Source organism: Bradysia coprophila, unplaced genomic scaffold, assembly GCF_014529535.1.
Source record: "Bradysia coprophila strain Holo2 unplaced genomic scaffold, BU_Bcop_v1 contig_151, whole genome shotgun sequence".
Classification (NCBI taxonomy): Eukaryota; Metazoa; Arthropoda; class Insecta; order Diptera; family Sciaridae; genus Bradysia; species Bradysia coprophila.
Genome location: NW_023503423.1, coordinates 5,226,118 through 5,239,387, shown reverse-complemented (window position 1 = coordinate 5,239,387; position 13,270 = coordinate 5,226,118). Strand labels below are relative to the sequence as shown.

The window sequence follows — 13,270 nt, the reverse complement described above, 5'->3', positions numbered from 1 at the left end:
CCGGATGTCTGTTAACTTCCCGAACCCTGGAAAACTAACATGACACTACCCACATATGTTTGGCAATATTGGGAAGCTGATAGCTGTAGTGATCAGAAGAAGCAGTTTTATGATGTTTTTCTTGCATTTCGTTATAAGACCCTGTAAAAAGTTCGAATAAAGTAGCAAAATTTCTGCATTTTTCAGAATCAGGACTATTGATGTCGTTTGATGGAAATGGGGCAAAATCAGAACATGGCTATACATAAACTGTAGTTCATTTAATTTAACATTATGCAACCAACATAAGGCGTTGCATATTGCACGTTTTTATTATTAAGTAGGTAACTCGAATCAATGTTATTTACATGTACAAAAAGTGTCATTCTAACATCAAAAAAACAGCTGGTTCACTTATCTCGCTAATTTTCCCTAAAATTGGTGTCCAGATTCGCTATTTCATTTATTTATAAAATAATAAATAGAAAACTTAGCCGCTATGTTCATATACATTTACAGATTTACAGAGAGGATCTATTCGTCTTTATTTTTCTGTGCCTGATTCGCAACCTTCTTCTTCATCCTGGAAATCAATCTGTTCAACTTGGCGTACTGTTCCTGCGTAAATGTGGCAGTTTGTCTTTTACTTCCTTTCATCGATGCAGCCGCGCTACTACTATGGTCATCATGTGACGCACTACCACTTTGATCGTCGTGTGATCGATGAGCATGTACAACTTGTGGTGGATGAGGATGAGCATGATAATTGTATGGAGCTGGAGTTGTCTGTGTTATCGCAACGACACTGTGTTCGGATGGAGAACCATAATCTTTGTCCGATTGCGATTGGTGTTCAGTGTCATAGTAGTAATCTTCCGATTGATAACTCTGTGGTTGATAGGTTTCGTACTGTTGATCTTGAGATTGGTCCTCATAGGATTGGTGGAGCGGCTGCACATAGGTGGATGGATTTGTTGTCGATTTTGTGTAATATGCGTGAGTGTGGGTGTCGCGAGGGAAGTTTTCGGTAATTTGGAGAGATGATTCCGTACTGGATGGAATTTTTGGGTAGACATAATGTTGATGTTGCTGTGGTTCTGCGGCATCTGATTGATGTTGATATGCATTGGAGTGGTAGTAATGTTCATTTTCTTCTGTCTGTTGAGAATATCTTGATTCAGGTCGATAAGTTTGTTGATAATTGTAGGTTTGGTCATCATGGTCATCTTGCTCCTCTGTGCCGGCGATATCATGACTGTAATGAACTAGGTGAGCCCCATTATCTGTGGCTTCTTCATGTTTCTGATAAATGATCTGTGCCGGCTGTACTTGCACTTGGTAACGAGGTTCTTGTTCGTATGATTGCTGGTAGTGGTTCTGATACGTTTGATGGCTTCGTACTGGTTCGTAGGAGTATTGCTGATAGTTGTGAGTTTGTGGAATATGTTGTTGTTGCAGTTCATGTTCTTGTAGTAGCTTTATGTATTCAGCCGCCCTGATCTCAAGATATTGTTGCAGCAACGCTTGCAAGTGCGAGGCGTATTTCTGTGGACCCGGGATGCGAAGTACAATTACTGGACCAGTTTGATGGTCCGACTGGAACGATATTGGTCGATAATTGTCATTATTGTGTTGTGAATAGGTTGCGTATCCGTTGTTCGTTTGTTTAATTTCGTATCCTTGCGATGGTGAAATTTCCACGGTCGTATGCAGTTGTTGTGGCAAGTAGTGCTGATTTCTGTAACTGGATAACACTTCTGGTGGTTGATAATTCGGTGGACCGTATTTCTGATAAAGAGCTTGTCGCTGCTGTGGTGTCAGGGCAGGAAGATCTTGCTGGGAATAAGGGTACACCTCAAGTTTCGGTTTCGAAAAGTAATATCCTTGCGAATGCTGATTGGTTTGGTAGCCATACCTAAGGAATATTGAAAATAGAAAAAAATTGGTCGTTCGATAGAAGAACGTACCCAACATCTCCGTTGATCGTTCTCTTCTGATTTTTGCTGTTGGTCGAATTGTCCTTGACCACCCGGAATTTGATGTTGTTGCCGTGATTTTTGAACTGTTTATCAACTTCCTTCAAAAAGGCGAGATCATCTGGAGGTAGTTCTTTGAATTGTTCCAAAATCGATTTTGGAGTTTTGGTGGGTTTCACATACGTAGCCTTTTTCTGTGACGACTTTTTATCGGACTGTTTCGATGCATCAATTGATCCGACCAGCAGACATACCTGCAAAAATCGAATTCGATTTAAAAAAAAATAAAATTGAAATTGCACCACCATTTCGGTTACTTAATACAGGGGTCGTTCTTGTCCTTATTTCCTTATTTTTCCTACTTTTCGAGAATTGTCCTTATTTTGTCCTTACTGTACTAATTGTCCTTATTTTCTGTTTGAATTTTTATGATTTTTTTTGTTCACAGAACAGAATCAAAAAATAGATAAAAGTATGAGTAGCTCTAAATAATTTTATTTTCTTTAATTTTCCAACGCAACATCTGTATGGAAAAATCAAAATGTGATTTTAAAAAAAATTTAGGCACCCTATAACTGAAACAAAAAATTGTAACCTCTCACATATTTCGAAATTTGCTTGAAATCGGGTCCAACCACATATCTCACATCACAGGTCATACATCCTTTGATCCGGTTGTGGAGGGTTTGGTATCGTTTGAAAGCTGAGGGTCCCAGCATAGCATTATAAGTAATCTTGTGCTGTTTGAAACGTTTATGGATTTTTTAGGGTCTGTCAAAGTTCGCCGAAGGAGGAAAATTTACAGATTTTAGCAGATTTCGGAAACTTAATATTTTTTTAAAAATCGAAAAACTGGTTTTATTTTGTTTTTAGATCATGCCTAGCATTCCCAGTACTAGTCTCATTAAATTTACGAAAAAAAATTTCGCCGAAAAAAATTCGCCATGCAAAAGGGATCAAATTTTCGATGAAAACTGAAACTAGTTACCACTGCTGCGGAACATCCAAAAACTTTTTCATCGTTAAAAGTTTGGAAACTGAATGTGCAACGATAATAGCGAAGAAAAAAAAACTTTTCTGAATCAATTTTAAAAATTACGTAAGTTTCACCTCAGTTTTAAAATATCATTTTTAAGAAAATTCGGAAAAACTACGGGAAAATCGGAAAAACTTTGAACCCTTAGCTTTCGTTTGAGACCAATATCACCTGCGTAGCTTCGATTCCCGCTACACAGAAAATCATCAAAGTTACCTCTGCATCGAAAACTTCAACCGGATGTAGATGGCGCTAGAGGTCACTTTTTCAAAGTCTCCTAATTGTTTTTGATTCCCCAAATGTATATTTATCAATGGTAGAAAATTCACGCTTTTATACCAAAATGCACCAAAAAATGTATTTTGTTCAACTAGTGAGCCCTACTATAAGGTAAGCGGGGGTATAGCTGACCGTGCAGGTGTACCTGACCAGCTACATTATTTATCAGTTTTCGAAAATAATTACAAATGAACGTTATAATTAATCTTTAGAGCCTAAAGATTAATTTTTTCATGAAAATAATGCGATTATTATGTTTACCTATTTGATACAACCATAAAATGAAACCAGTGCACCATCTCAGTACAAAGTTGCACATTTCTTAAGAAAATCGTAAGATCGGTGTGGTCTAATTTAAGATTTTTATTGACAAAAGAATTATTAACGGACAAAGTTTTGGTGTTTTTAGGTAGTAAATAGTTCGACAATTAATATTATTAACATAAATAGCGTCTAAAAGTTAATATTTGATTAATTACTAGGGATGGGACACGTTCAAAGTTATCGATAATATCAATCGAAAGAAATTATCGATAATCGATTAATCATATCGTTATCGATAATTTAATAATTATCGATAATTATCAAAATATCGAAATTCGATAATTATCAAAATATCGATATCTTGATATTTATCTGAAAATTCATGATAATATACCGATATATCGGAATATATCGATAAATATCGGATTTTCGGACCGAAATATCGATATATCAAATTATCGATATCTTGATAATTATCAAAATATCAATAATTATCGATTATCGATATTTTTTTGATAATTTTCGATAAAAAAAGTCGATAATTATCGATTATCGATAATCGATAATTATCGATAATCATTATCATTATCGCCCATGCCTATTAATTACATGGTGGTCAAAACATTGCATCAAAAATATGCCATGTTTGTGTAGTTGACCGCACCAAATTCCGTACATTTTTCTTCATGTGACAAATTCACCTTCCATGTGCATTGTTGCGTACAAAATGATGTGATTAAAATTCGTTGATATTTTGTGTTTTTATGAGTTTTTATCATTGAAATTGGTTAATATCAGTGAATTAAGAGTGAAAATGTGTCGAATAATGCGAAATTATTGCAAAAAATGTGAAAAATGTCTTAATTTTGTAGCGGTCAACTACTGCAACAAGACTGGTCAGGTATAAAAACATCCGTTTTTTAGTGGTCAGCTACTGCATCAAAAACAGTGCTTCAGTAAAATCAGTTTTTTACAATAAAAATTAATTAATTGTCAATATTTCTAATATTCTACGGAATGGGAACAGATCAAATTAAATTCTGACGAAGGAAAAACTTAGCTTCATCGAAATCATCCTGAGATACTGATGACCAAAGTTGAAAAATTGCTTAGACGGTCAGCTACTACCTCGCTTACCTTACAACTTTCTTTCGCAAATAAAATACTTCTTTCAAGCGAAATTGCTCTTATTTTCAGTTCAAAATTGTCCTTAGAATGTCCTCATTTTTGCATTTAAATTGTCCTTATTTCCTTATAAGGACGAATCGAATTTCAGTACGAGCCCTGTTAATATATTTATGTTTTAATATGGTCGGATAAGTGACCGCACTGCGTACACATCTTATTAAAAGTTATATCGAGCTAATAATAGTCGTCATTAGCGTTTCGTAATAACATTTAATGTAACAAGTTCCAATTCTCATACATTTCAACACTTCCAAAAAAAATTTACCAATTTATTAATAAGCCCATCATGCATCCAACCATCCGTCCATCCCAACAGAAATGGTCTAGTATTACGATAGAGAGAGTACACACAAAACAAAAATTTAATCATCCTTTCACTGTTTCCATTATAACCCGTTCTATGTTCATAATAATAACACCAAACGAAAAGTAGTTTTATGAAATTAAAATGATAAATTTTTGTATGTGCACATGAAGCCAGCAAAAGAAAAAGATGATAAAAAATTGTGGTAACTAAACATTACACGATGCTCTCTCGTCTTGCTGAGTAAAATGTATTATGTAAATTTGAACAACGATAGACTTTTCATCCGAGAACTTGTATCACTTTAATTGTCTCTCGTCTACCGTATAATATAAATATACGACGCGACGTACAGATATATATACAACATTTTGCCTTATATTATGTTCATTAATTGCATGTATTACGATCTAATCTGGTAAAGCTTGGCGATGATCAACCCATGTTAAATTGCAAATACAAGTTTTTGTAATAGAAATGCATCTTCAAATGCAAAGAAAGTGAATTATCTTATAGCGGAAGTGTTGATGGTGCAATATTTATGCATTTCATGGAAATTTGTAGATTTGGCTTAGCATAGGAAAAACCAGAAAATAAATCTAAATGTTACCGCACAGCAAATATGCAAACTTATCGTCGAAGGAAAGTGACGACATTGATTTATGGGACATACCTACTCAAAAGTGGTAATACATTTCCGAAAAAAATATCAGTTTTTTTTTGGGGTTACCTTCCTATCGTGTTAAGCATCGCGACTTCCAAATCGTCAAAATAAACTTTTTGGACAGAGGTGCACTATAAACAGCTATTCAGAGGAATGGACGCTTAAAATTGTAGCCTACATTTGGGCGTTTCATATTTTGTTTCCGATGATATCTTTTCACTAGAATCCTTTTTCAAAAATGTATGACCGCAACAACGACCATTACATGAATGTGTTAGATTTAACGGATTTAGCATAAAAATAGATTTGATTTTCCCAACTATGAGAAAACTGAGAAATTTATGAACATTTCGGTAAACTGCTGACTTTTCTCACAGCTGGTGAAACTGCTACAACCAAGTCTATTGAAGGCTTACATATAACATATTCGTGGTCGTTATTGCGGTCGTATATTTTCGAAAAACTCTTCTGGAGAAAAGATATCAACGAAAATAAGATGAGAAACCCTCAAATGTAGGCTACAATTTTAGCTAAGGATCTATGACTCTTAAGAGACATGAATACTTAGCAGAAATTAGAGTCTACATTTGGATGTTTCGTATTTTCGTTAATTAATTATGCATACAAACATACTTTTTGAAAAAATGTAGACGACCACAGCCACCACAAATGTCTTAGCTTTCAACAAAAACAAATTTACTTGTGGCAGTTTTACCAACTCTGCGAAAAGTCAACAGAGATGGACAAATGTCACAAATAAATCTATTTTTCAACAATGCATCAATTCATCTTAAGAGCCACCGGCACTTTGCTGAAAAGCAATAGGGCGATTTTTAAATACTAAATTTTAGTTTACTTTTGATGATATCTTTCCACCAGAATCCTTTTTCAAAAATGTCCGACCGTAATTCCGAAATATATTTTTGAAAAAGGATTCTGATGGAAAGAAATCATCAAAAATGAAATATGAGGCACACAAATGTAGGCCACAATTTTAGCTAAGTACAGGTGCCTCTTAACTTAAGAGTCTTAAGAGGCATCAATACTTATCAGAAATTAGAGTCTACATTTGGGCGTTTCGTTTTGTATTTTCGCTGATATAGTTATACATACAAACATCTTTTTTGAAAAACATCTGAGTTTTCTCAGAGTTGGACAAATGTCATAAAAAAATCTATTTTTAATTTAAAGCTAACACCTTTGTGGTGGTTCTTGTCGTCGTACATTTTTCAAAAAGGAACTTTATAGAACGATATCACAGAACATCCGGTACCTGAAAACGCCCTAGTGTAGGCTTTTCAACAAAGCATCCGGTTCCGGATGGATATCCATTCCTTTTAAGAGCCATAGATGATTCGCATCTTCGCTGGTATCTTTTTTCGTGAAACAAAGTTGTATCAAACTTTGTGTAAACGAGCTGTAATTGTGTACTAATAAAACGAGAAAACGGGAAAAACTTACCGCAAGGATTTGGAAATATGTCAAATTTTTCGTATTCGAGAAAATTTTACAAATCCTTGCGGTAAGTGGCCAACTTACAAAAAATGATTATAATATGCTAGTAAACACTTGATACAGTGCCGCAATGGCCATACTGGAAAGTCTGGAGATACCCGAGGAACGTATGACACAATTGAATTAGTTGGATATTTTTGAAATTTTATAAGTCCTGAACGAAATTTCCCGAAGCATAAGGTGGCAGTAACTCACGCCCTGACTTAAAATTGTCTCATAGGTCAGAAAAATTAAAATAGACGCGCAAAAATTTGGAATTCTAGAGAATTTTTGCGTTAGTACACTTCAATCAAAGTTGAAGCTCAACGAAAGTCGTGCCGCGGTAGGTTCATGGTGTCATGGATAGTAGAGGTCACTACCTACGCAACGATACCCATATCTTCCAAGTCTATCATTGTAATTTTTTGTAAACACTCTCCAAAAGTAGGAATTTTTTTCCCCTAAAATAGCTACTGCACCACATACACGAAAAAATTGCGAAATTTTTTAAAGGTCAACATATGCGTCCTCTGCCAACCACCATAATTTCAGATAAATGCGTTACACATTGTTGGTGATATGCAACAAAAACTATTTTGGTCACCCTCACTCAGTACAATTTTTCATGATTTCTGGCGTGAAAACATAATTACTTCGAGGATTTTTTTTTTGTTGCAAATGACTCAGGAAGGTCCCCTGATTCAATTACTGTATACCCTCCAAAAATCGCCGATGGCTTTTGTTCGAAGTTTTGGCAAATTGACTCTTAAAGGCTGTATCATACGTGGATTACTTTTATTTTCTCTTATAAATTATTTTTAGTTATTTTACATAATTTAAGGGGTTAATAAAAGGTCGAAAGAAGATTTTTAACTCGAAATAGGTTTCTTTGTAAATTGCACCCATGAGTAAACTGCATTATCGTGAGTCAAAAATTAACAAACCTTTCTTTTGTTTCGTTCGTAGTTTCTCCAATAGTCATTCTAAGCTAATTCTGCAACATTTTAGTTGTTTCCACTAAAAAATGAGACATTATACGAAGAAATTTGGGTGGTCGTTCAGGTGTACCAACAAAGATTTTGTCAGACTGAAATCCAAGCTCATCCTTTGACCTTTTATTAACCCCTTAAATTATGTTAATTAACTAAAAATACTTTTTAAGAGAAAATATAAGTAATCCACTTATGATACAGCCTTTAAAATTCGCATCGACATAGTAGAATGACTTTCCTTCATAAAAGATGTTTCTTGGTAGTCATGAATGTCATGATTGGTATCGCTGTAAAGCCTAGACCTCAGGCTAAACAGTAACTATATTTTTGTGATCAAACAAGTCACCAGTAGGTTTCAAACAATTTTCGAAGCTTCCCGCAGGGCACAGAAAAACGAAAAATCGATCTAATTAAAAATTTTCCCATCGAAATATTTTCTTGTTATGTTATTCTTACTCGTGGTGCCGCCCTCTACAAAAACCACTAAAAACATTTCATGTCCACGAGAGGTCGAATAAAAAAAATTTGTGGGAGGACAATATTTTTATTGTAGATCTTAACTTACAGATTTTTTTCTACAACTGTGCAAGCATTGGTAATCGATTTATCAGTCGGTGTCAGCAATAAACGACAAGCTCTGACTAATTCGATCTAATCATAATTTCCCTTTTGCGAAAAGAATGTTTAAAAAAATGAAGTAAAAGATTTGAAAATATTTAGATCAAATGAAGGAGTAGAATGTCACTGCTGATAGGCTTGCCGTCTATGAAAGGATAAATACTTCTAGTAGTGAAACGTAATCTGAACGAAAAGATGTGTAGTAAGAATTCGCCTGATATGAAAGTAGTCGACACGATGTATAATTGGCACGATATATAGAAGAAAAAGTTCCGCACATCATTAAAGTTTGTAATGTCTCAATTTATTGCAAATTGTTTCAGAATTTTTATTGAGCATAACCGCCAGTAAACTTGAGACACAAAGCTTCTTTTTATTATTTATTCGTTCATTCATAAATCAAACGTCTCAATTCATATTATAATTATCGTAACTATTTTGTAGGCATTTTTGCTGTTTGCCGTTGCGAACAGATCATAACTTTTTACGGTTAACGCAACATTACTTTGCAGAATCGTGATCGGATGTGTTTAATGTTTCATTTAATTTCGCATTGTAGTTTACTAGTTAGCGTTGCTTGCTTGCTTTTTTTCGAGAATCTACAGAGTCATTAATATCAGTCTATGGGTAAAATATTGTAATAAATGACTCAATTCCATTTAAAAGTGAAACAAAATTGCATTTAGATATCGCGATCATTAATTTAAAGGAGAAAAAAGACCATTAATTGACAATCACTTATGCGTAGTCGTAAAACGAATAAGGTTTGTGTGGAAATATTCATCTTTACATGAACCACAACAAATTCTTGGCCTAGTTATAATAACAACGTGCGAATTAATTCATTTTTTTTTAGATCAAACATAATGATTGTTACCCGAGTACATTTTGTCTGTCCATTTATCAAAAAAGCGTTTTTGCTTCTCCAAGAATTACCTAATTAACATAACATTTTATAACAAACATATTTAAAAATCCATTTAAGATAAGCCGATTGTCTTTCAACTAGCACCGTTTATTCTTATGAAATGTTCGGTGTATTAACGTCGGTAACATCAAAATTTAATTTCACATTGAAATTTATGTAGATCAAAATTGCGTCACTTCGGAGTGTGTGTATAATATAATTTACAAAAGTGGGTAACGTTTAGACCTTAAATATCGTGAGACATTTTACATCTGATCTTCCAATTATAATTTGAAGCATTTGAAAAAAAGGATCCTTACTTTGACCGACTAGAATTGATTGATCTATGATTCTCTATGATGAAGGCTCACAAAATATATACGTTCAAAGGCTTCTTCTACGGTTTTCATCGTAGAGTTAGTTGCAGGTAATATTTTTAAGATTGAATTCGCCAAAACTTCGGGATTCAAGCCGACGGCGATCCAATCGAGGTATGGCTCAAATGAATCGTCGTTCAATTCTGAGAATATCATAGAACAACTTTTCTCCAGAAAATTTTTTGTTGGGCTGTCATGACCCTTAGAACATTTTTCCCCGAAGTGGTCGCGAAAATCGTTTTTTATCAATTACTCATAATAATGTCAAATTGTGCACGTTTATGAAGGTCAATGAGCTGAATATTATTGACCAACAAACGCCGATGTTCGGCCCACCCAGCCGCCGCAACAAGAGAAAAACCTCGAAAAAGCCGAAATATTTGAAGTGCTCTGGGTGGTTGGGGAAGCAAGTAGCAGGAAGCTCTAACCTGGAGTTTTGTAACTTACTTCACGCCCTATCCAATGACACCCTACTCGATCATACCCACTATTCCAGATAGAAATGGAGTTGATTTTTCACAATATATCTCAACCCAAAATTTGGAAAATCATCGAACTCTAAAGTTCTCCAAATAACGTTTTTTCGAGCGAATTTTACTATTTACAGGTTTACGAGATGATAGTTAGTAAAACAAACTTGATACAGCCTGAAGATGTCTCATAGAATTTTTTTGTGGAGGACAGACTGACGAAACGAACCAAAATTCAAAAACTTTACCTCATCAATTATTTAAAAATAGTAAATCGACCTCAAAATTGTTTTACACGATTTTACCACTACCAAATCCACTTTTTCAGAATAAAAGATGAGCCACCATTGTCATAAAGGTAAATAGGTTTGTCAGAGTCGGTAAATCTATGAAAATTTGGATAGAAATGTCCAATTAATACCATTAATAGTAACATCCTACCGAACGAGAAAGCCGACCTGTACTTAGAATACAAATAAGATTAGGAAATCGAATTATGGGATTTTTCTCAGTAGTACCTAGTGTTAAGTGGAGAAGTGTTATCTGTTATTGACAGACAGGGACGACGAAAAGAAACGATGACCTACAATCAATGTGGCCTTATATAGTAAAATTATTGGTTAAACAATTGATTTAAATGATTTTGTTTACGGAAACACCTCGGCGACATTTTAAACAAATTATGTTATAGATTATAATGGTTACATCGTGTAACTTACGCGGTTAATTGAATCATCATTTCAAATAGAGTGACGGAGAGGAGAACTAACAACAAAATAATAGAAACGTCATTTTGTTTTCTGTTTTTGGAGTTGTTGTGGTTTGTAAGTGATTTTTCACAAAATTTGTTTAACAAATGAAAATCTAGATTTTTTGTTTTAGTATTTTATTTTTATTGCAGGCGTGTGCCTAACAAAAATTCAGAAAATAAAAATCTAGATTTTCATTTCTTAAACAAATTTGGTGAAAAATCACTTACAAACCAGAACAACGGTAGGTAAGATTGTATAAAAATAAATTTTCAATAAGTTAAGCTTCCTCTATGGAACCTTTTATGGACGGATATATTCATCTGTTATCGATCACGAATATAAAACAAATAACAAGCTCAAACAAGTTCAAGATCCTATATATATAGGCTAAATGAACGTTAAAAGAAATGAATCAATAAATCTTGTATGAATCAGTTGAAGCTTGTCATCAAAGGAAGTAGTAGATTCGATAATAATGTTAATTTGTTTGCTGTGAAAAGTTGTAACTTACAATAGTTTCCAGTTTTGCTGCCAATTAGGGTATTAAACACTGGAAAAGAGAATGATGTGCCCGGTGAAACCTGACAGAAATTTTCAACAATTCGACCAGTACAACTTCATTGTTTTTGTAGTAGCAAGATATGTTTAGTAAGTACTCTGAGAATTAAGGTATCAACTCCAACTATGGCATAAAGTGATTTCTTATCGGCCAGAAGCAAGCACATACTCTAGCAAATAAAATAACATTCTCCGTACTGAACAACTAATTACTAATTTCCAACACATTAAACGAAACACTTTACTACAAAAAGTTATGAATATGCTTCCACTGTTAATAGAGTGGAACTCTAGCTCTCAGAAACATATTAATTGAGACCTTTGTCCTGAACAATTATTTTATTAATAAAAATCCCATAATGACCATGTGTCGACTGTAATGTTACCGCCAATTTTGAAAATGTTTGAAATAGTTTCCGACAAAATATGAAATTTCTGAAATAGCGAAAAGTCCGCGTAATTACACTTAATGTGCTTTTAGCTTAATGTTATGAACGAAAGAATGGAGAGTTCATTAAGAAATATCAAAGTAATGTTTATACATTACGGCCAGCAGCGGTTAAAATTTTTGTTGTGAATCCACCGAAATTTTTATTTTATTTTTTTTCTTCGTAAATTTGCATGTAACAAGAGCTAATTAATCCAAAATCCATGCGGTAATTGCTCATCAATCCATGAATAACGATCATTTCGATTTCGATCAAAATCAAAATTTATGTTTTAATGCAGTGAAATTTCACACACTAAAATTGTAATTAAACCAACAAGAAAAAAAAAGAAGAAGTTGTAATCAACGCATCTGTGTGCACACGTACCACAATTAAAAACCACTTAAATTCATTAAACATTTTCGCTGGATGTGAGGTGGTAATATTCAGGAAGCAATAAAACCGGATGAAACGAGACGTACCGCGAACAGATTCAAAAAATTTCTTAATTTATGGTGAAGCGAAATGATTTTTTTTTAAATTCAAAATCTACTCTATAAAATTCAACAAAATAATTTTTTTTTAACAATTCGCCAAAGATGACTGTGCCGCCGCGACTCGCGATTTAAAACTGTTTAACAGGGGGCCAAAACACTTTGCTTTTATATTAATCTTCGACCCATGGAAGATCAAAACCGAATAATTCTATTCACTGTGGCCTATTGCTTATCTATACCAGTTTTTATGCACAACACGGACTGTGTATCACTTTGATCGTACTGTTGCTGGTAAACAAACAAAACTGTTTGTGATGCTGAGATCTCAGCATCGAATTATGGGGGTCTTGACTCTCGTAATAATAAATGTTTTTGTTTTTTCTTCATTCATTTTGCATCTCCATTCAATTGCACGTATATTTTTGCTGATGATGAAGGTATGGTATATAATGTGCTGGTATCCAAACTCATCTTACAATTGTGGTGC

The 13,270-nt window shown here is 34.0% G+C and overlaps 1 protein-coding gene across 1 annotated transcript; it reads right to left on the bottom strand.

Annotated features, from left to right (window-relative positions):
* Nucleotides 1–255: 255 nt before the first annotated feature.
* LOC119074596 (putative uncharacterized protein DDB_G0282133) lies at nt 256–13,053 on the bottom strand. The gene is made up of 3 exons (XM_037180838.1): nt 12,674–13,053; nt 1,947–2,209; nt 256–1,894 (listed from the first exon to the last, which is right to left on the bottom strand). Exons 1-3 carry the CDS (start codon nt 12,704–12,706, stop codon nt 514–516), a joined length of 1,677 nt encoding a protein of 558 aa, XP_037036733.1. The 5' UTR covers nt 12,707–13,053; the 3' UTR covers nt 256–513.
* Between the last annotated feature and the right edge of the window lie 217 nt (nt 13,054–13,270).

Excerpts from the sequence above, each read along its gene's own strand:
- LOC119074596 (XM_037180838.1), bottom strand. The coding sequence starts at position 12,706 with ATGTTTAATGAATTTAAGTGGTTTTTAATTGTG. Across the intron at positions 2,210-12,673 it reads TTAAGTGGTTTTTAATTGTG|GTATGTCTGCTGGTCGGATC; the intron begins GTACGTGTGCAC and ends CGATTTTTGCAG. Across the intron at positions 1,895-1,946 it reads ACGATCAACGGAGATGTTGG|GTATGGCTACCAAACCAATC; the intron begins GTACGTTCTTCT and ends AATATTCCTTAG.